The following is a 22,213-nucleotide window of genomic DNA, read 5'->3' on the forward strand; positions in this document are numbered from 1 at the left end:
AGTGAAGATAAGGATATCCCATCATTGAGGATTATAATCTTGCGGAATTTATTATTTTGGAAGTAAGGGTCGATGATGAATTGGCATTTTTATTGCAAATTCAACGGATTAAAAAGTAGTTCCCTGTGAAGCTTGACACTCGTTTAAATAAAAGCAAGAGTTGACTTAGTCATTTGTGGGTTAAACTTGATTTTATATAAGGATTTTCTTTTAGTTTCCAAGCCCACTTGACGTTTCATTTCAACGTTGTAAGAATAAAATACAGTCTTCTAGTTCATTCCATTTAAACTTGGCTGAGGGTGTTCGTTAATAGATTGGTCAGTCAGTCCCGACTTATTCATATATTTGTGGAAATAGGTTGTACAAATAAAATAGGTTATATATTCACGCACTTCCTCTTGAAATGAGTGAAAAAAACAAACAATATCCCTTCATTTGAATATATTTGACTGCGGAATATCATTGACCCATATAAAAGTCTGCATTCAGCATTCAGAGCATTCAGATTCAATGCCCCTCCACCTTCACGGGTCTATAGAGTTGAAAGAACCTTAGAAAAATAAATTAATTGACGCCAGCTCTCTGGCATATATGAATGTGTGCTACATGTGTTTGACCAAGACTTATTGAAGAGCGTTGCTTGAAACATTGAAAGTGGCGACTCAACTCAATTAAAATGGGTCTGGGAAATAATTGAGTCGTTTTGTCAATTACTAGAAACGCTTTACCCAATTTCATCAGTGCTCTGTGAGCTGTGAAAGTGTCTAGTACCCAAAAATAGTTGTGCGTCTTGAAAAATGTGCCAAATACTGGCATTATTTATCATCTTTGCCATATATATTCAGGATGTGCGATGTGGTTGCTCTCGCATTCCTCAAGGAGCCAGTGGTCAACGTTCGGCAGTCGACGATAACTTCAAGATACTGATTGATGGCAATCCAGAGGCTTATATACCCGATCATCAATACAACGTGTCGCTCTCGTGTCCCATAAATATGAAGTTCATCAGCTTCACGCTGGTCATTGAGGCAGAGGATCAATCCGTTGGCTACAATTCCCACGATATGACTGGACACTTTGAGTTGTTCAACGGTGCAGAGACAAAGTTTAGCTCTGGCTGCGAGAATATGATCGAGAGCACAAACACAAATGCCAAGACACGCATCGATGTTTCATGGGTGGCACCCAAGAATCCCAGCAGCGGTTGTGTGTTTATTAAAGCTGGTATTGTGCAGCATCGTGATGTGTGGTTCATCGATGATGGTTTCCTCACCAAACGTATCTGTCCAGAAGAGATTGATGAGTTGAATAATGTTACGCCTGCCCTGCAAAATTGCTGTGCCTGCGATGAGGCCAAGTACGAGGTGTGTCACCACTTTCGGCTTTACTCCACGACATTTTGAACCCTCTCTCTTTACTGATTAAATCACAGATTGTTCTGGAGAGTAAGTGGGGGAGGAATACACATGCCAAAGACTTTCCTTCAGAGAAGGGACGCACCCGCATTGGCGACGTAATTGGTGCCTCGCACAGCAGCAGCTATCGATACTGGGCTTATGGGGGAAGAGCTTCCATTGGAGTACAGGAAATGGCGGAGCATGGCTCCACACGATCCTTAGAGCAGGAGATCAGAGATAACACTCAGGTATTCACGTTGGATTATTATTTTGCAAATCGATCCATAAAAAAGTTTATTATAAATAAAATATATGTTTGCCTACAACTTTATGACCCTAACGAATTCTGTAGAATGGCGAGGTGCGCACCATTATCAAGGCTCCTGGAATTGTAAACCGTGAGAATGTGTATGGCACAACTTTGGCGAATGCCCGAGTGGATCCCCAGCATCATCAGATATCCTTGGCCGCCAAAGTAGATCCCTCGCCAGACTGGATTCTTGGAGTAGCTGGCTTGGAGCTCTGTTTAAGCAACTGTACCTGGCTGGAGCGTAAAGTATTAAATTTATATCCCTGGGACATTGGTACAGATTCAGGACCTTCATACATGGTGAGACTGTCCTTTAATAACCCATTATTCGTCGAGTAAACGAACGAATTATCTACGCAACCAGTCACCCGATCAGCCGCAGGTGCCACCCGATGTGATCCGTCGCATTACATCCTTGTATCCCAGCGACCATCGCTCACCGTTCTTCGATGAATCCGGAACACCTATGAAACCTCTGGCCACGCTGTACGTCACTAGAAAGAAGCTGTACATACGGGAATGTGAGGAAGGTAAGTTATTATTAATAAGAGACCTATTGTCAGCTCAGATCAGACAGCAGCTCAGCTTGCATTTTTAGTACCTCAAGAAGGACCATTGGAGTGCGCCACACATCCTTGGAACGACTGGAGTAACTGCAGTACACGTTGTGGCCCTGGCTATTCGCAACGCTTTCGTAGCTTCAAAAACCCATCGCTAGCAGCCAGTTACAATTGCGACAGGCACTTAGATGAAAGTCGTCAATGTCAAGGCACTCAATGCGGCGCGGAAGAGGAGATTGATAACGGCGACCCAAATAATTATAATCCCGACGGACGGGAATCGGTGGCCGAGTGTGAACTAACTAAGTGGAGCGATTGGTCTCCGTGTTCAAAGGTCTGTGGTCGTGGCTTTTCAACACGCACACGCGACTACTTCAATCCCCAGGCAAGGGCGCAGTGCCAGGCAGCCTTGAGAATGCCCTTAGAAGAGTCTATGCTATGCACGGGCACCGATTGTGGCGGCATAATACCTGACAATGGAGAACTAGATGGTATGCAAGAACCCGAAGACAATGCAAATTTTCCAGCTTGGAGCTCATCCAACAATAACAACAGATTCGCGACTAACAGAAATGACGAGGGTCAAAGCTGGAACTCCAACAACTTTGACACAAACAAGGATAACTTTCAATCTGAGAACCAGCGCCGCCAAAGCTGGAACAGCAACAATTTCAATCGTAACATAGATAATTTTCAAAGTGAAAGTCAACGTGGCCAAACTTGGAACAGCAACAATTTCGATCGTAGCACAGATAATTTCCAAAGTGAAAATCAACTAGGCCAAACTTGGAACAGCAACAATTTTGAGCGTAACAGAGACAATTTTCAAAGTGGAAATCAACGTGACCAAAGTTGGAACAGCAACCGCTTCGATAGTAACAAAGTCAATCTTCAAAGTGCAAATCAGGGAGGTTATAATTCTAATCCTCGTCGGCCGCTCGAGTTTGATCGCTTTAACAGTTATGAGAAAGAGCCGGTAACGGAAAACCTACCAAGGAATTATCAGGGACAACGTAACGATTTCAGAGGTAACTTTAACAGAGGCAATACGTACCAAAGAGAGAATGATCAAGATATGACCACCAAGCCATATGATGCCACGAACAATGCACGTTATCAGAATCGACAGTCGGATGTCAGTAAGGATTTTAAAATAGTGCAGGACTATTGCTACGAGAAACCCTTTGCCTCGACCATACCCTGCCTGATGACTCCTGTTATTGTGGGAAACTTCTGGTTTTATGATCACGATTCTCATGAGTGCAAGATCTTTACCACGGACAACTGCGATGAGAATCTTAATAAGTTTCGTACCTTGTTGTCTTGCGAAGGCACCTGTCTGAAGCCCCAAATGAACTGGGCCCGCGCCGTGGAGGATGACGTTACTGGCGATATACAGTCCAGCGGAAGAGATTATGGTGGTGGATTCGGACAGTCGATGTCTCAGACAAACAAGAAATATGGCAATACAAGACGTGGATACTATGGCAGCTGAGCAAAGCAAAATTAATAAATAAATGTTTACTGGTTCCATGTTTTTCTGTCTATCGTATAGCTTACATTCAATTAGACACCTATGAAAATAAAAATACACCTATTGTATTAATAAAAACAAGTAAGAAAGCTACAGTCGAGTGTACTCGACTGTGAGATACCCGCTACCCATTTTGAATAAAAGTAATATATTTTGCGGTATTATTCTCAAAATATACCAAATATACTGAAAAAATACTAAAAATATACCAAATGGTATATGTGGTATATCGATATAGTACCGCATTCAAAATATACCATAGACGGCACAATATACCAGATTTTCAGCCAAAGCAACTCAGACCCCTAGTAAGTAGGCGTTTTTGCCCATACAAAAGTATTTCTTTAATTACTTCCAGAATTTTTTTCTGATCGCAACTAAATTTTCAGGGATCATAACTACTATACTTATTACTGTATATACCAAAACTCGTAACTCTAGCTTTAAAATTACGCTTGTTATTCGATTTTTTTGATTTGCAGGGGCGGAAGTGGGCGTGGCAAAAATTTGAAACAAACTTGATCTGCGTGCAAACATAACAAATGCTGTCGAAAAAAAAAATTATAGTTCTATCTCTTATAGTCTCTGAGATCTAGGTGTTCATACGGACGGACGGACAGACGGACAGACACACAGACGGACAGACGGACATTGCTGATCAAGAATATATATACTTTATAGGGTCGGAAATGCCTCGTTCTACCTGTTACATACATTTCCTGCCGGCACAAAGTTATAATACCCTTCTACCTTACCCCTTCTATGGGTAGCGGGTATAAAAATCTCTCTATTTTGCTCTGCCCATTTCTTAATTCCTAGGTGCAACCCTCAAATAGGCGTCGATGTAAATGTCTATATTGCATTTCACGAGCATAACTTGTTCATGTTTCAGCTCCTGAAGCGGACGGTGATAATGAATCGTTCCAAGCGTATTTGTATCAGTGGGTCAGAAAAAAAAGCTTCTCCCGCCGGCTGCTCAGCTCAGCTTGCTCCGGCTTTGCGCATATCAGTTTCAGTCTCCCAAAGTAATTTTCGCGAAATTTCACACAGTTGGGCACAGCTTTGCTCAGTTCCCAACTGACGCTCGAGTCGTCAAGTACTATAAAAAAAAGTACCTGAAGCAACACAAATTACCATCCAATAAGTTTCGAATGAGATATTTCAATAATGTGGCGCTTGTTAACACTATTCGCGGTGGTGTCGAATGGCAGAGCTTTGAACTTCGACACAAACAAGGATAACTTTCAGTCTGAGAACCAGCGCCGCCAAAGCTGGAACAACAACAATTTCGATCGTAACATAGATAATTTCCAAAGTGAAAATCAACGTTGCCTAACTTGGAACAGCAACAATTTCGATCGTAGCACAGATAATTTCCAAAGTGAAAATCAACTAGGCCAAACTTGGAACAGCAACAATTTTGAGCGTAACAGAGACAATTTTCAAAGTGGAAATCAACGTGACCAAAGTTGGAACAGCAACCGCTTCGATAGTAACAAAGTCAATCTTCAAAGTGCAAATCAGGGAGGTTATAATTCTAATCCTCGTCGGCCGCTCGAGTTTGATCGCTTCAACAGTTATGAGAAAGAGCCGGTAACGGAAAACCTACCAAGGAATTATCAGGGACAACGTAACGATTTCAGAGGTAACTTTAACAGAGGCAATACGTACCAAAGAGAGAATGATCAAGATATGACCACCAAGCCATATGGTGCCACGAACAATGCACGTTATCAGAATCGACAGTCGGATGTCAGTAAGAATTTTAAAATAGTGCAGGACTATTGCTACGAGAAACCCTTTGCCTCGACCATACCCTGCCTTGCCACTCCTGTTATTGTGCGAAACTTCTGGTTTTATGATCACGATACTCACGAGTGCAAGATCTTTACCACGGACAACTGCGATGAGAATCTTAATAAGTTTCGTACCTTGTTGGCTTGCGAAGACACCTGTCTGAAGCCCCAAATAAACTGGGCCCGCTCAGTGGACGACGACGTTACTGGTGACATACAGTCCAGCGGAAGAGATTATAGTGGTGGATTCGGACAGTCGATGTCTAAGACAAACAAGAAATATGGCAATACAAGACGTGGATACTATGGCAGCTGAGCAAAGCAAAATTAATAAATAAGTGTTTTCTGGTTCCATGGTTCAACTCGTTCAATTAGACACCTACATATATAAATAAAAATACATCTATTGTATTAATAAAAATCAATCGCATATTGTACACTTCAACAAGAATAAGCAATTGGATCTTAAAACGTCGAAATATCAAGAAAATTCATAAACTCAAGTTGCGATAAGATAAAAATTGTAGATGTTATTTAAGAAATACTTTTGTATTGGAAAAACGCCAACTGCAATCGGGTCTTAGTTTGTTTGGCTGACAATCTGGTATTTATATAGCACACTCGACTGTAACTCTTTTACTTGATTTAGTATAAATTTAAATATAAACTAAAATACTATTATTTTATTAAAACGTCGCATTGTCTAGACAAAGACCAACGTCCGTTTGTCTTTCGCTTCTAAGCAACTTCAAAATAAGCAAGAAGTATCTCACAATTAAAAACCTCTCTATTTTGCTCCGCCCATTTCTTAATTCCTAGGTTCAACCCTCAAATAGGCGTCGCTGTAAATTTCTATATTGCATTCCACGAACTTAGCTTGTTCATCTTTCAGCTTCTGAAACAAGCGGTGATAAGGAATTGTTCCAACCGTATTTGTATCAGTGGGTCAGAAAAATAAGCTTCTCTCGCCGGCTGCTCAGCTCAGCTTGCTCCGGCTTTGCGCTTATCAGTTTCAGTCTCCCAAATTAATTTTCGCGAAATCAACACAGTTGGGCACAGCTTTGCTCAGTTCCCAACTGACGCTCGAGTCGTCAAGTACTATAAAAAAAGTAGCTGAAGCACAGAAATTACCATCCAATAAGTTTCGAATGAGATATTTCAATAATGTGGCGCTTGTTAATACTATTCGCGGTGGTGTCGAATGGCAGAGCTTTGATCTGTACACGACGTCCGGCAAATACGGCCACGCCCAAGTCGCCAGTCGATGAGAACTATGTGATAAGCATTACTGGCAATCCGGAAACGTATATTCTCGGTCAGGAGTACAACGGTGAGCGCGAGAGTTCATTGGCCTTGCGCTTGAACTTCAATGTCTAATGTACGATGAATGGCGAGGTCTAACTATAAACTCGCAATAGAAACAAAAACAAAAACGACTAGATTTCGCAATTTCGTTGATTGTTTTGTTTTGTAAACAAATGAACTGACGGTTAGGCTGGTCTTATCAGGACATTGCGAATTTCAGAAAGTTTCATGCGATGTTTTCAAGGTCGGCTTTCGTCGATAAGACAGTCATAGAACGTGTTTCATGTTAGTTGTGGTTTACGCAATTTGATTATTCGTCGATTCTTTATTCGAACAGTTTCTCTAAATGCATTCAACGGCCATCGCTACATCAGTTTCATTCTGGCTTTGGAAAACGAGAATGGAGATTTTAGCTACATGGCCGATCTGGGTAGATTCGAACTAAGCGATAGGATCGAGACACGTTTCAGTCCCAACTGCATTAACATGGTGGAAAACACAAACACCAATCCCAAGACACATATGCATCTCACTTGGACAGCCCCAAGTGAACCTGGCAGTGGTTGCATATTAATACGTGCCACAGTACTGCAGCATCGCGATGTTTGGCACATGGACGATGGCGGCTTAACACGACGAATTTGCGAGGAGATCGTGGACGATGTTGAAAGCCAGCCAACTGCACCCAGTTTAAACGCTCCTTGTTGTGCCTGCGACGAGGCGCGTTATGAGGTGAGCTACAATTTCACTGAGCTTGTCTTGACTTAACTAATCAACTTCCACCACTTAACAGCTCACTTTCGAGGGAGTCTGGCAACGCAATTTACATCCAAAGAACTTTCCAGAAAGAAAATGGGAGACACGGTTCTGTGAGCTCGTCGGTGCTGCTCATAGCGCCGATTATCGCTTTTGGGAATCCGGTGCCTTAGCCAGCGAAGGCTTAAAGCAATATGCGGAGCATTGCACCTCAAAGCTGCTTGATCGAGAGTTTAGCGTCAATTACCGCGTACGAAGTTTACAGAAAATTATTTCACCATAATCGAAAGATACTAGGAATTCTAGAAAAATTTATTATGTACCTATAAAATGTGTCTAAAAACCATTTCTGTTCCCAGCTCCAAAGACAAATGCTTAATACCTTGTTCAGGTTTTACAGCGTGAGCTAGGAAATAATTATTGGCGCACATTTCAATCGTAAAATTTTCTTTAAATTCCTCGTAAATTTCGATTTTGACCCGCCCTAACTTGTTATATTAATTTTGGTTTATATCTCTTTCCAGGATAATAAGATACGCACAATTATTAAAGCACGAGGTCTTGGGTATCCCAATCTGAACAGTAAATCGATGGCTTCGGTGCGTGTTGATCCAATGCGTCACATGGTATCGTTTGCATCCAAAATTGAGCCGTCGCCCGATTGGATTGTGGGCGTTAGCGGACTGGAGCTGTGTCTACGGAATTGCACCTGGTTGGACTCGAAAGTGATCAATTTGTATCCATGGGATGTGGGCACCGATGCAGGTCCCACTTATACGGTAATTATTTTCTCGGCTCAACTGCATATAAAAATATCCTCTGACTGTTTTCATTAGTCACCCGATCAGCCTCAAGTTCCACCTGATGTCATCAGGCGAATGAGCTCCGACTTCCCCCCCTGATGATCGTTCGCCATTCTTCGATAAAGAAGGGACCAATGAAGCCAATGGCCGTGTTAACCATACGACGCCAACGAATCTACGAACGGCGTTGCCTGGATGAAGAATGTGAGTGAGTCAAGCGTCGACTGCAAACATATTATCCTCATTATCTTTATAGCCAACAACGATGAAGATGTGCCACGCGAATGTCAAACGCATCCCTGGTCGGCTTGGACCGAGTGTTCTACGAAATGTGGTGGTGGCATGCAATATAAGCGACGGGTGTATAAGCAACCCGAGCTCTCCAGAGTTTACAACTGCAATGTGCCACTCTACGAAGAACGCGAGTGTGAGGGCGAAGCCTGTGGTGTGGCAGAGTCGGTCAATAATGCAGACGAGTTTGAGGAGTTTCAGCTTGGCGGACAAAAGATTCCCCCTTATCAACGACAGGCTGAGTGCCAATTATCTGATTGGAGCGCTTGGGGTTCATGTAGTGTAACTTGTGGCGACGGTTTTCAATCACGATACCGTCAATATATTACTCCTGGAGCTGAGGAAAAGTGTCAAAATGTATATAGACTAGATCTACAAGAAACACGAAGCTGCTCAGGTGGCACTTGCTCGGGCAACTTATCTGGAGAAGACGCTGATCCCAATTCCCAATATGACGGATCACTGAACCCACGCTTACAGCCGGATGATTATCGCAAATTCGAAGTGGGCAATCTGAAGGGCACCAATCAATGGGGCCAAGAGCAGATCAGCCATACTCCAACAATGTCCAACCAATTCTTTAGACCACAGCAGTCGTCTTACAATCAACAGTCTCGTAAAACTCCTGCGAACAGTTATGAAGAAATACCACGATTACAGGACGTTGAGCGTGCTCCATTTCAACGGAGACCCGGTAGTAATGACTTCCGTGACTCCAGCAGTAATAACTTCCGTGATTCCAGCAGTAATAACTTCCGTGATCTCGGAAGTAATAACTTCCGTGATTCCAGCAGTAATAACTTCCGTGATCTCGGAAGTAATAACTTCCGTGACTCAGGCGCTAATAATTTCCGTGATTCCGACACTAATAATTTCCGTGATCCCGGGAATCGTTTCTCTGCCCAGAACTCGCCTCTTCGTAACACCAACAGAGATGTGGATGATCGAAATCCATATATGCAATCAAATAATAATGTACACGATCCATGGCAAAGACGTAATAACAATAACTTTAGAAGAGGTTATGATGATGAAGACAACAAACCGTATATCGATGAATATATGGAGAGGAGCTGCTTCCAAATGATAAGGACGACACCAAGCTGTCAGAATAGTACAATTCTGGGCAACTTCTGGTTTTATAATTTCTGCAATGATGAATGCATGTTGTTCCCAGTAGATATATGTGATAGAAATGTTAACAAGTTCAACAAATTGGAGAAATGCGAAGAGTGTCGTCGTCCTCAATACAAACAGTTCCAATTGCAAGCTGCAGAGTCAGAAGAATGCAAAAATATTTTATCTGCGCAACGAGCTGATAACGAGTTCTGGAGAGAAGAACGCATCTACACTGATCCTAGGCGAAATAACAATTATAGTAACAGAAGACGAGATTGAGTGCAAATATTATATTATAGGCAGCGTTACAATTGTTGTATCAAACATAAAATAGGTTTATTGAAGATATAGTACTATTAAAATACTAAATAAAGTGATTATCACCAAATGAAAATTACTGTTAAGGCCAATGATTGAAAACATTTCGAAATTATCGACCAATATTGTTTATCGTTGGGTCTCACTCGATAGATTAAGCCCAATAGCTATGCCACAAAAGAATTGCCGCTGTTATCAACGATTTAAAAAACAATACGAAAATATCGCCCAGTAGTGTTATCGATATGTGCACATCAGCTGTGCCACAATTGTCAATAGTCATCCAAATTATTATTAATGTTTAAATTAGTATTCTCAAACAAATGAAATTCAATGAATCGATTATGCTAGTGTGCTATTGAATGTGTATCTATTTGTATAAAATTGCATCGAAAGTGTTGAAGACATATTTCAACTAAATGACAACTCTGTCGCGCATTGAACAATAATACTGCAAAGCAATAGACAGCAACAAAGACAAATAATTATAATGCAACAACCGCGATTATTTCTAATTCACAAATTAATCTCGCAATATGCATCGGCATTGCATGCACCGAGATACCCTAGAATACCAACAGTGTCCAGCCAAATCCAGCAGCAACAAGAGTCACATCATTTGGCATTTAGCCGTTATCTTACACAAGCGGCAAGTACAAAGCACGATGGGCAAAAACCAAACAAGACGCAGCAAAAAATCACGCTGATAGCACAGAACCAGACCATGAGTGTCACCACCTTGGATGAAGCCCAGAAGCTCGCCAAGCGGCGAGATTTGCATTTGCTGCGTCTCAATCAGACCGATGCCAAGACTGGACGAGCCATATTTCGGTTGAGTATGAATAAGCTTAAAAACGATAGTTAAACTAATCTATTTAATCATAACAGCTTGGTTACTGCTGCCCGAAATGTTAGCAGATGACCGAGATGCTAAAGGCGCTGCAAAGTCATCTGCCGAAAAGGGCAAGAAGGCTGAGAAATCCTTAACAATCGGCGCGAGGATAACCGAACATGATCTCGCTTCCAGACTGAAGAACATCATAAAGTGGCTGAACAAGCAACACGAGGTGCGCATCCTGATACAAGGCAACTCAAGTGGTGCCGACGATGGCAACGCAGAGCGCATTGTCAAGTCAATTGAGGCAACCATCAAAGAACCCAATGTCATTGGCAAGATTGTGCAGAAACGCCAAAAGGGAGGATTCATAAAATTCAGCATAATACCTGTTGCAACTGCATCAACCACAGCTTCGACTGCAAGTCCTCCAAATGTCAGTCCATTGTGACAACCAAAGCTTCCTCGGATCACTGCATTGCATCTACTGCTCGCTCATAGCTTCTCAACCATGCAACAAGAACAAGACCAGCCCGCAGATCCCAAAAAGCCAATCGTAGTTGCCGCTGCGTCGGTTTTTTTATTGATTACTCTGAAATACGTGTTCTGGTTTCGAGCCTATAAAAAACCAGAACCGACAACAAACAACCGCATATAGCAACAATTATACCATGAAAATAAATTGCAGTTATTATAAAAGGATAGGGATAACTTCCAAAGTCTTTCGACACAAAGATGAATAAACCATAACTTAGTTACAATACTTCTTTATTACTGAATTATGAATTTTAGCCACGTATACACGATTGTTTTAAATTCTCGCAACAATATCCTCATCGAATCATTTGTGTATATAGTTAATTTATTTGTTTGTTTGTCTTGACTTATAAATATTATTTGAAAATACATTAAAATTTTGAAAATATACTCGTTACTAAACATTAATTGATATAAGGGATAATGTAAGTACTATTTACCATGTTGCTAAAGAACACACACATTGCACATAATAAGAAAATTTATTTTACAAACCAATAAATAAAGCTTGATTTTTTTGGATATTTAGTTGTAAATGATGAAATATTTGTGTACATTGGAATTTTTATTACCAGCAGTAGAAGCAAAATAATATTAATTTGAGGGTTTCTTCAGTGTTTTGAGACTTTGTCAAATATATGGAAACTATTTTCTAAAAGCACAGTCTATGATAAGTTCAAAACATATAAATTACTTAAGCAAATTACGGCACAAGGAACATTTTGTTTATCTCAAATACACTACGAGTAAAACGAATAATTTCAGATATAAAGAGGGACAACTGAAAGTATACAGAATATAATGATTGATTAAAAGCCAATTAGAGTCTGATAACTGATTACAGATAAAAAGCACTTACGCTATGAGCGAACTGATAAAGCCTCATTTGGTTTATGATTGGTTCGTTCTGACTACACACCTGGAGAAACCCCTTAAAACACATTGATATTTACGATAATACAATTTTGCTTTGTTTGGAATGAATTCTAAAATAAATAAATTAACTACGTTAAATGCAAAAGCGTTTTTGTATTTGGATAAGCTACTTTGTTGATGTTGCTGCTGCATTGAATTATATATTATGTAGTAGTTGTTTTGGTGTTCCACTTACTTAAGTTAAATCTCTAAACGCGTTGAATCTCAAAGAGCTTGACCTCAGTATCATACCAAATAGCCGGCTCCACGTTGCGCAAATATATGACGCCCCAAATGTAAGTGCGGAACCAGGCTGTGGTGCCGGAATTAGCCTGATATTTGCGTATCAGTATTGGATGTGGCACGGGCAACAGACCCACTAGAGTGCCATGCTGCAAGAACTTGAGAATCTCCGATTCGTCGGTGAGGCCCTTATCAATGCAGATCTTCTCCACTTGCGGCACCAGAACCTGCAACAGTCGCATTATCGTCTGCAGCGGCAACTTCGAGCGCCAGGACACTATCCATTCTGGTGTGGGCGTCCAGCGATCGCCGTCGCCCGGAACCATGCGTATGCTGCCGCGATGTGCCACCGATAGACGTGTTTGATCCTCACGCGATGGTGTTGGCGATACGGATTTAGAGACACCAGCGCTGGGGCTTCCCAACTCTGTCTTCTCGTTGGGATGTGCCTGTTCACGTTCTGTCATTTGGCCAATGTCTGGTGTGTCCAGCAGGGATGTCTTAAGCGTGCCTGGCTCTGCGGGTTGCGCAGTGAGCACGACTCCTGCCTCAACTTGCGAGTCACCCAATTGTGAGCGCTCATGGGACTCAGTTTCGGATTCCAGATCCTCTTCGGCTACCGACTCTTTATCCAATCGCACATCAGCATCATCGGCATCCTCGTCATCCTCTTCGTAATCATCTTCGGGCACTTGAGCCGATGGTAGCTCTTGGCTGCTCATTGCTGCCGTTTGTCTGCGCTGCGGCACTCGTGGCAAATTGAATTTGCCCCCCGTTTTGCGACCACTCAGACACTTGGCAATGCCAGCCATATCCGTGGGCAGATTGGCCATGGCATGAAAGACATGTCGCTTGCGTATTATTGTATAGACTAGATTCGAGTTGCCATCGAACTGATACTGTATGATGTTGTTGAAGATCTCCAGCAGAAAGAAGACCAAGTGATGATTGCTGGGTGCTGACAGCAGAAACCATGGTGTGCTAAATGCCTCCAGTAGATGCAACAGCTTCACACTAGCCACCATCGAGAGCGTCTTAAGGTAGGGCGACACATTCACCAGAATGGTCAGCAGACAGTCAAACAGCGGCTGCAAACGCTGATGTCCCGTGGCGATAATCTTGTGGAATACTGTGATCAACAGATCCGCATGGGTGCCAGTGAAGACGGGTATATCCATGGGCACCGTGGCCGAATATGCCTTGTTAAGACGCACGCCAAAGTTGCGCTCACCTGCAAGGCAATCATTAAATAAATATTCCAAAGCTGAACAATTTGTAGCTTACCCGAGAGCAGCAGTAGAATGAAGACGCCAATGTGCATGAGGCCGACACGCGATTGATCCGCTCGCGAGTAGTTAAGATGATACAGTATGGGTATGAGAATGTCCAACACATCGGAGCTCTTCAGCACAAAGTATAAAAACTTCTTGTTGTAGTCGCAAATCTTCCAGAACAGTATCAGCAGCTCCTGGTGGCAATGCAGTCTCTTTGTCGAATTGGGCAAATAGTTCTGCACCAGCGGATTGTTCAACAACCGTGTGATTCCCCTCAACACAAAATGAAAATCCTCGTCACGATGCACTCGCGACAGATAGTTGATGAACAGATTATCGCCACAGCCGCCTTCATCGTAGGGCGTGACCAACACACCGCCAGAAGCTTGCTGCAACTGCTGCTGCTGTTGCTGTTGCAGTTGCTGTTGCTGTTGCACCACCATATCATGGTCCAGCGTGACAATCAGCAGCTGGAGACAAGCCTCCACAAGCGGTTCTGTGGTGTCCGCAAACAATAGATGATTGTAGGGCACACCAAAGCCAACAGGATCATAGGAGCACACTGTATTCAAGAAGGACGTGAACAGTGGCAACGCATGTCGATTGTCTGCCGAGGTAAAATAGGCAATCCACTTATTGGGCTCCTCCGATTGCTGGGGTGTACGATACATGGGTTCCGAGAAACAGGTCAGCAGCAGTTTCAACAGCTCGGTGCGGCGGCGCTCCATATGCGCATTGTGTGGCGGTGACTGAGCAAATCCCACTCCTGCCTCCCAAATATACTCGCAGCTATCAATGTTCGCCAGCTCCTCAGCCTTGTCGGGCCCGGGACGGCGTGTAGCCGTCACAGTGAAATCGGGACAGAAGAGCAGATCACAAATGGCATTGAGCAGGGACTGGGCCAGGGGGACAGTTTGGCCATGATTCGCCTGCTCCTGGGCGGGTAGATTGCTCCAGAAGAAATCGCGCCACTTGTCATCCTCAAAGATGTAGGGCAGAATGCGCACCAAGAGACGCACACAGTTAAGCACACATTGCTGCTCAGCCTGGGTTCGGCAGCTGCTGTCGACAGCTTGGGCAAGTTTCTCCACCGCCTTGTAGCAAAGTGTCGCCAGATTGGCGGGATTATCCTTACGTATTTGACGAATTTCGCTGGCCGTCACCAAAGCGAACACATCCTCTAATGTCGTTTGATGCGCCTGCCAAAACTGCTCCCAGAACTGTTCGTCGCTGTTGTCGATTTTTTGGTTCTTCTGCGTCAGTTGAACAATCGCCTTGCGAAAGTTGAGCTTGGAATCGGTGTTTCCCATATTGTTGTTTTGTTAGTGTGTAAAATCGCCTTGTTTGCGGCTCCCGCGAACGCTGTTGCCCAGAACACAGTGTATGCAGACACAATAACGCAGTTTTACATTAATTTCGATTCTATCTCAATGCGAAAACGAAAGAAATTCGCCCACGCACGTCAAAGCTAAGAAAACAAGTCAGCAATATATGATGTGTATGTTGTTGTTGTTGCTATTGTTATTGATGATACCGAAATGTATCGATATTAGCTACTATCGATATAAACTTAAACCTCCGTGTTGTTGTTGTTTCTACTCCTATGAAAACGATGACACTGCTAGTGCTAGACTTCGATATAAACGTTATCGTTATCGCTTATCGGTTTGTTAGAATTAATGAAAATTTAAATAAATTTTGCTATTAAATTTTACAATAATTATTTCGTAATATTTTTACCGATTTACATAATAATTAATTTAATAATATCAAGTAATTAATTTGTATTGTATTGTATTGTACAATCGATTACTCGATACACGCATTTACAGAAAACCCATCCCTAAATTTAGCGCAAAGAAGAAGAAATTGCAAACAAAAATAATGTTTAATTCAATTGAAATTCCTGATTCTGAAGACGAGATGCCCGAACCAACAAGATTAACTGAAAGTGAAAAGTCAGTTATTAGTGGCACCGAGTCTAATGATCCGTCACCGAAAAAACAAAATGAATTGTCGGACACCTCCTCCTGTGGAAAGTCAACCGAATCTCTGTCATCAAGCGAAGCAAGAGCACAAATTCGTCACAGAGCACGAAAAACACAGCACACTGTTCGCAATGGAGTCGAGAATGAAATACAATTCGAAACTATACCTCTGGATGATACTGCTGATGGCAGCAGTTCGCCACAGTCCAAGGTGCCACGTTTGGAGGACGATGACATCAAGACTGTCGTTGAGAATATGTTAGACTCCGAGGAAATGCAGCAAATTATAAAACAAATTGCTGAGGAGCGAGTGCGTTGCAATTTTTTACTGGCTAGCTATCACGTAATAATTTAATTCGAATTATTTAGGAGTTCCATTTTAAATATTTGCCAATTGCAGCTGCCTGATATGAGCTTTAGGCTAAACACAGACTTGGCGGTTTTAAAACATCAATTCCGGGAACGACTCAAGAAATACAAGGTGGAAAATGCTTCAGCTGCTGGAACATCAAAGGCAATAGCGAATCAATCGAATGAGGTCAAAGCAACGGCAAATTCATCGAGTATTACATCGCAAATAAAAGTAGGTTATAATAGTAATTAGTCAACTGTATTTAACAAAAAAAAAGTATTCTATTAAATGCATAAGTATCTTAAAATCAAAACTTCGTTGAGAATTTCATTGAAATTGAATAGTTCGTGCTTGTTTGCTGTTCGCTACTGTGATTTTTGCGCATGCCTCTGAAAAGTGCGTTTTAGACGGCAACAAACAAGCACCCAGCGTAGCCGTGATCGTCTAGTGGTTAGGACCCCACGTTGTGGCCGTGGTAACCCAGGTTCGAATCCTGGTCACGGCAATGCTGCAATATGCATTGTCACGGAGCTGGGTCACTTTTTTTAAATTTTGTCATTCATTTTTATAAAATTATTTTTTTTTAATAATACATTTACTTTATATAAAAAACTATGACTATGAGCGCTGCCAACATTTTATATTATTTTTGTTTATTTACTTTAACAAATTGACTTATAATTGAAAAAATTTCTTTTTTCTAATTTATTTCCATTAGTTAATCATATTTAACAATAATATTAATAAATAATATACCTAGTTTTGGCTATGGTTTTTAGAATTGTTTGAAATTAATAATAAAATTGCACGATAGAAAACATGGAAGTATTGACAATTTATTTTCTTATAACTATTTTTATCGAGTAGGCTACACATTGAAAAATACAAAGCAATCCATAACCATTTATTCAGGTTTAAAATTCGAGAATATTTAAAGTAGTCCGAAAATTATAATGGAATATCGCCAAGAGTCGCGAGTTTATAGTGGATCCGATACGGATGTGCATGCGAATACTCATCAGCGGAGCGCAGAAAGTGATGATAATTTAATTCAAATTGAAGAGACCATTAAAAATGTATCGAGAAATATGCGCAAAGGTGATTGGACATATTTATGTCGACACCCTGAGGTTAGTATTTGCTAAAAAACAACGATAAAAGTAACACACTGACTTCCTCTGCATTGGTTAGGTACGAGCAATAATACGAGTAATTGCGACAGAAGCCATTAGAAAACATCCAAAGAATATTTATAAATTCGCAGCAGATTTGTTCAATTGTAATAACCAAAAACATATTTGCAAAAAGGTATTCCAAGTAAGATTAGTACGATTCTGGCACACTAATTGAATATACTTTAATAGATTAACAAACAATTAAAATGGCTAAGTGCCCAAGTCAAAAGCGGCACTTGGACACCAGCAAACGGAGCATTGCACTTTCCAGAAAGTAGCAGTTCATCATTTGATCTGAAGAAAACGGCATGCGAGCAGCCAAAAAATGATGAAGAGATTGTTCTTGATGAAATGTATCTCAAGACCCATATGTGCCCAGACCACTTTAAGCCTAGTTGTTAAATTTGCACATATAAACTTAAAATATATTGAACTATTTAAATTCATTGTAAAATACACTAATCATTATCGAGTGTTGATTTTGGTTTGTTGGTCTTCTTGTGGCTTTTCTTTAGGAAATTGGTTACGAGAGCAGCATTTTTCTGGTCATTATCTAATTGCTTTTCCATTTCAATGGAATTGGAAAATTCAATCAAGGCATCCATATGAGAATGTTTGCGAGCTTCGAGGGCCATTTTAAAATCTTCTTCGGAACGCCGAAAATCCACTTGAAAAACTGAAAAAGTTTTCAACAATTTTAAACAATGCTCGCAAACAAAACGGGGCAGTCCTGGCAAATCCTTAATCTAAAGATATCGTACATTATTTGCTTGCAAACATATTATTTGTTAACTAGCATCAACCTCTATGTGTATTGTGTTGGCTATAATACGAGTTAAACGGCGGCCATTGAATAATGGACGCAGTTTAACTCGATTTTGTAAATCGTCATTTCCACGGCACTTGCATATGCGACAGGAATTCGTTACGTCAACCTCTTTTAGTTTATCAACTGTAATTTTTGTTGTCATCTTAGCTGAATTTCTGAACATGAACAGTTTTTTTCTCGTTATATAAATTTAGTTCGTTACCGGTTTCAAATTTAAAAGTAAAACAATTTCAGCTTAATACGTACAGATTCTCAATGACGTATAGCTAAAAAGTATGCATATAGTATGTACATTGTTCAATCTTTTGAAGTTTGGCGCCATGATTCGAGATTCCTACTGAAATTTATCGATAAAAGAATCGGTTTAATTGGCCAAGTTTAAATTTAGTATATTTAGTATTATGGTGTATTTTCGTTCGCTCGATTACTGAACGATTACTGCACTCTCCAATAAGAAACAAATTTATTTTATTTATTTTTTGTAAAACTTTTGGCAGGTAAGATAAATTTGTAAGTTTTGAAATAGTTTTTGGAAATATAATGATCGATTCTTTAAATCGATGTTTCTGTAGCAATCTAGAAAACATCGATGTGTCGATTTCTTGTCCCCTATTTATACATTACATTCTTTACTCGGGTGAAACAAAAACAAACACGTTTGTCTTCGAAAAAAGTGCGATAAATATAAGTTAACTTTATTAATTTTATATGTAGTGCGCCATTTCCTGGTATCGGTAGAAATTGGATCAAGAATAAGGTAAGAGCTGCTTTCTCTGTATGCCGACTGTGTCCATAATCGCCGGGAGTTTTCGCTTTTGTTGTGATACGCTCATTCGTTCGATAGTTCGTCAATGTGAATTTATAGTTACTTTATATGTTGCTCTTTACAGATTAAAATAGAATCTATTTACACACCATTTTAATTGTAGTATGTAAAGTATGCTTGGAACTTTAAATCAAAGCGGTTTGTTTTTTTTTGTGTGAGCTGAAGAAATTATGAAAATGGATTAAAGAATGGCTGTTACAACTGTTAACGAACAGTAAACTAACACAATTGTCAACGTTAAATTTGAATGTCGAACTTAAATTATTGTCTTAAATTATTCTACAAAAATATTGTCAGATTAAAGTCATTACGATTTAATGAAAAAGTATTCACTAAATAACAATTATTTGTCGGTAATTTTTCAGGACGTTTATAATTATTGCAACCAAATTACTCATCACACAGGAAGTTGGGTTTTAAGTCTTTAGATTTTAAACTAACGGCAGTCACATCACTATGAACAAATCAGATCCCATATCACTAAGCTTCCATGACGCCTGCCTCCGCATGTCCGATGTCCAACTTTTGCGTGGACCTCAATGGCTTAATGATCAGGTATTTATCTCCGATTTGAAATGCGTTTATGATATTGTTACGCATTTGATCTTGCAGATATTAAGCTTCTATTATGAATATTTGTCGCACATCAAGTATAAGAACAACGATGATGTGTACTTCGTCACTCCGGAGGTTACGCAGTGCATGAAGTATATGGACGATTCGGAACTAAAAATTATATTTGAGGAGAACAATGCGGCTTTAAAATCATTCATATTTTTTGCGCTCAATGACAATGAAACAGCGGAAGCAGGTGGAACTCATTGGTCACTACTTGTGCTCTCGAGACCGGAGAAATCATTCTTTCACTTTGATTCATATGGCAACAGCAACTCAATCCCATCGATGGAATTGATAAGCAAGGTTAAGGACTCGCTCGGAGTTCGACAGGCCAAGTTCCGTCCCATGAGATGCCTTCAGCAGGCGAATGGATATGATTGTGGTATTCATGTTATCTGCATGACCGAGCATATTGCTGATTATGTGAATCGATACGAGGTCATCGAAGGATTACCCTTGTTACATATGGACACTGTACTGTCAAAGCGATCAGAGCTTCTCAAGCTGATCATCTCCCTCGGCGGCAGGGAATAGTTTCTTTTGTTTATAGACTTATGGCTTCATAAATTGTAATAAATGTAACTATATTGTATATTTGCCAAGACTTGTTATTTTCTAGATCCATAAATAATGTTGAACGCTCCATTCGAATGCCATATCATTATAGAGGGTTTAATATATATGCTTAGAGGAAGAGACAAGCAAGCCGAACCACTCGCCAAGTATGAGAAATTGAATTTCAAGCTTCATGTTTGTTTAAGGCAAAGCCATTGTTTACTTATTTCAACATTTAGGTTTATTTACTTAAGAATTGTAGATGTGTCATTTAAATAAGATCTGATCAGATCTCTGATTGCGTCTACAGTAAAATATATTTCGAATAATAAATAATAGTACAAAACGATTTCTATGACAAAGATAAAATATTTATTTAGAATTCCCTGCAAAAATCATTACTAAATGGTCATATTATTTCTTCATTGAGATAACCATTTTAAAATAAAGCTTCGCTTGCACTTCACTAATTTATTTAAAACTAAACTTCATGTTCAAATATTTCTAGTAAAACTATATATTTAAAATTAAACTTCATATTTCCCCTCAATAATGATCACTTAAGAAACCCTAATATGTTTATCAATTAGATAAACTATTTATTTGGAATAAAACTACTCGTTTTCTTCACATTTCCCAGAATTTTTACAACATTCTTCAATTAATGTCATAATTACATTTAAATTAAATTAGAAAGGAAAAGAAAGCACCGCAGATGTAGCGTCTATGTCATTCCGCCCAGCGAGATGATTAGCTTGAGCAGCTCCGCCCGCTTCGCTTTCACAGTATCCATGTGTAGGAGGGGAAGTCCCTCAATGACCTCATAGCGATTCACATAGTCGGCAATAAGATCCGTCATACATATGACATGAATGGCGCAATCGTAGCCATTTACCTGCTGTAAGCATCTCATTGGCCGAAACTTGGCCTGACGAAAGCCGAACATCTCCTTAACTTGATTCATTATCTCCTTAGATGGTCCAGTGTTATTGTTGCCATACGAATCAAAGTGAAAGAACGTCTTCTCCGGCCTCGAGAGCACAAGCAATGACCAATAGGCACCTCCAGACTTGCTCTTCTCGTTGTCGTTCAACGCAAAGAACACGAATGATTTTTGAGGCGCTTTATTATCCTCAAATATCATATTTATCTCGGTCTCATCCATATACTTCATGCACTGAGTGACCTCAGGCGTTACGAAGTGCATGTCGTTGTTGTTCTTGTACTTAACATGCGACAGGTATTCATAATAGAAGCCGAAAATCTGCAAAATTCAGTATTGTACGTTTACTCAATGCAAGTCCAGAAATAAATACCTGATCGTTGAGCCAGCGAGGTCCGTGAAGCAGTTGAACATCGGACATGCGTAGGCAGGAGTCGTGGAAACTCAGCGAAATGGGATCTGCTTTGCTCACCTTATTGTGGTTGCTGTTGCGTCCACTCTTGAGCTTGAGGACAGCTCGTCGTCCTGTCTGACTCGCGTTCGTATTTGGGTTCTGAGCTTGTCGCGCAAGTTTTTGCCTAAAACAAAATGGCGAACAGTTACAAAAATTATTTGATATTTGGGCCATTGTATATTTTCAATGTCTCAATTGAACCTTAATGTGTTTCTGTCAGTCGGCAACATTTTACATATAGTATTGCATGTATGAAATATTATATGTTTGAGCTGTATTTCAATATTGTTGAAATAATAAATTCCGGAAATATTTAAAGAGCAGTCAGAGTGAGCGCAACGCTTCGAGGCTTCGACATTCAAAGTCAACGTTGTTATGTTAAACTAATATTCTGCTACTGTTATTTAACATTTTCGCCGTCGCCGTCATCGGGCGAATAATGCGACACTTTTATCGAGTTGGCTTTGTTTTTGTCGCCCA

At 40.5% G+C, this 22,213-nt stretch overlaps 8 protein-coding genes and 1 non-coding gene across 11 annotated transcripts; 6 read left to right on the plus strand and 3 right to left on the minus strand.

Annotated features, from left to right (window-relative positions):
• Window positions 1–760: 760 nt before the first annotated feature.
• Window positions 761–10,299, plus strand: LOC117567624 (uncharacterized). The gene is given in 13 exon segments (XM_052003954.1): window positions 761–1,364; window positions 1,433–1,645; window positions 1,750–2,007; window positions 2,072–2,237; window positions 2,306–2,980; window positions 5,198–5,446; window positions 7,240–7,634; window positions 7,696–7,908; window positions 8,183–8,437; window positions 8,495–8,551; window positions 8,553–8,590; window positions 8,592–8,665; window positions 8,718–10,299. Coding segments are annotated over 13 exon segments (4,593 nt in total). The 5' UTR covers window positions 761–797; the 3' UTR covers window positions 10,151–10,299.
• Window positions 10,300–10,494: 195 nt separating this feature from the next.
• LOC117567626 (translation initiation factor IF-3, mitochondrial) lies at window positions 10,495–11,689 on the plus strand. Its single transcript, XM_034247717.2, is given in 3 exon segments — window positions 10,495–11,020; window positions 11,078–11,093; window positions 11,095–11,689. Coding segments are annotated over 3 exon segments (738 nt in total). The 5' UTR covers window positions 10,495–10,679; the 3' UTR covers window positions 11,476–11,689.
• A 365-nt stretch (window positions 11,690–12,054) lies between these two features.
• Window positions 12,055–15,519, minus strand: LOC117567625 (protein HID1). The gene is made up of 2 exons (XM_034247716.2): window positions 14,004–15,519; window positions 12,055–13,950 (listed from the first exon to the last, which is right to left on the minus strand). Exons 1-2 carry the CDS (start codon window positions 15,301–15,303, stop codon window positions 12,686–12,688), a joined length of 2,565 nt encoding a protein of 854 aa, XP_034103607.1. The 5' UTR covers window positions 15,304–15,519; the 3' UTR covers window positions 12,055–12,685.
• A 225-nt stretch (window positions 15,520–15,744) lies between these two features.
• Window positions 15,745–16,636, plus strand: LOC117568452 (uncharacterized). Of its 2 annotated transcripts, none has more exons than XM_034249127.2 (2): window positions 15,745–16,291; window positions 16,351–16,454. In XM_034249127.2, the coding sequence occupies exons 1-2, from the start codon at window positions 15,878–15,880 to the stop codon at window positions 16,387–16,389; spliced, it is 453 nt and encodes a 150-aa protein (XP_034105018.1). In that variant the 5' UTR covers window positions 15,745–15,877; the 3' UTR covers window positions 16,390–16,454. The 2 variants fall into 2 exon arrangements, with proteins under 2 accessions (XP_034105018.1, XP_034105017.1); XM_034249126.2 differs by having other exon boundaries at window positions 15,761–16,324; window positions 16,382–16,636.
• Window positions 16,637–16,766: 130 nt separating this feature from the next.
• Trnah-gug (transfer RNA histidin (anticodon GUG)) lies at window positions 16,767–16,838 on the plus strand. The gene has a single exon. It is a non-coding gene; the product is annotated as a tRNA-His (tRNA).
• Window positions 16,839–17,200: 362 nt separating this feature from the next.
• LOC117570637 (uncharacterized) lies at window positions 17,201–17,982 on the plus strand. The gene is made up of 3 exons (XM_034252405.2): window positions 17,201–17,463; window positions 17,525–17,641; window positions 17,698–17,982. Exons 1-3 carry the CDS (start codon window positions 17,287–17,289, stop codon window positions 17,908–17,910), a joined length of 507 nt encoding a protein of 168 aa, XP_034108296.1. The 5' UTR covers window positions 17,201–17,286; the 3' UTR covers window positions 17,911–17,982.
• Window positions 17,912–18,605, minus strand: LOC117570638 (uncharacterized). Its single transcript, XM_034252408.2, has 2 exons — window positions 18,312–18,605; window positions 17,912–18,254 (listed from the first exon to the last, which is right to left on the minus strand). The coding sequence occupies exons 1-2, from the start codon at window positions 18,498–18,500 to the stop codon at window positions 17,967–17,969; spliced, it is 477 nt and encodes a 158-aa protein (XP_034108299.1). The 5' UTR covers window positions 18,501–18,605; the 3' UTR covers window positions 17,912–17,966.
• Window positions 18,606–18,943: 338 nt separating this feature from the next.
• LOC117570636 (sentrin-specific protease 8) lies at window positions 18,944–20,373 on the plus strand. 2 transcript variants are annotated; one of them, XM_034252404.2, is made up of 3 exons: window positions 18,944–19,094; window positions 19,529–19,718; window positions 19,776–20,373. In XM_034252404.2, the coding sequence occupies exons 2-3, from the start codon at window positions 19,620–19,622 to the stop codon at window positions 20,313–20,315; spliced, it is 639 nt and encodes a 212-aa protein (XP_034108295.1). In that variant the 5' UTR covers window positions 18,944–19,094; window positions 19,529–19,619; the 3' UTR covers window positions 20,316–20,373. The 2 variants fall into 2 exon arrangements, with proteins under 2 accessions (XP_034108295.1, XP_034108294.1); XM_034252403.2 differs by lacking the exon at window positions 18,944–19,094 and having other exon boundaries at window positions 19,354–19,718.
• A 549-nt stretch (window positions 20,374–20,922) lies between these two features.
• On the minus strand, window positions 20,923–22,123 carry LOC117566766 (sentrin-specific protease 8-like). Its single transcript, XM_034246308.2, has 3 exons — window positions 21,935–22,123; window positions 21,653–21,857; window positions 20,923–21,600 (listed from the first exon to the last, which is right to left on the minus strand). Exons 1-3 carry the CDS (start codon window positions 21,961–21,963, stop codon window positions 21,061–21,063), a joined length of 774 nt encoding a protein of 257 aa, XP_034102199.1. The 5' UTR covers window positions 21,964–22,123; the 3' UTR covers window positions 20,923–21,060.
• Between the last annotated feature and the right edge of the window lie 90 nt (window positions 22,124–22,213).

The sequence above is a fragment of the Drosophila albomicans genome, chromosome 3, assembly GCF_009650485.2.
Source record: "Drosophila albomicans strain 15112-1751.03 chromosome 3, ASM965048v2, whole genome shotgun sequence".
Classification (NCBI taxonomy): Eukaryota; Metazoa; Arthropoda; class Insecta; order Diptera; family Drosophilidae; genus Drosophila; species Drosophila albomicans.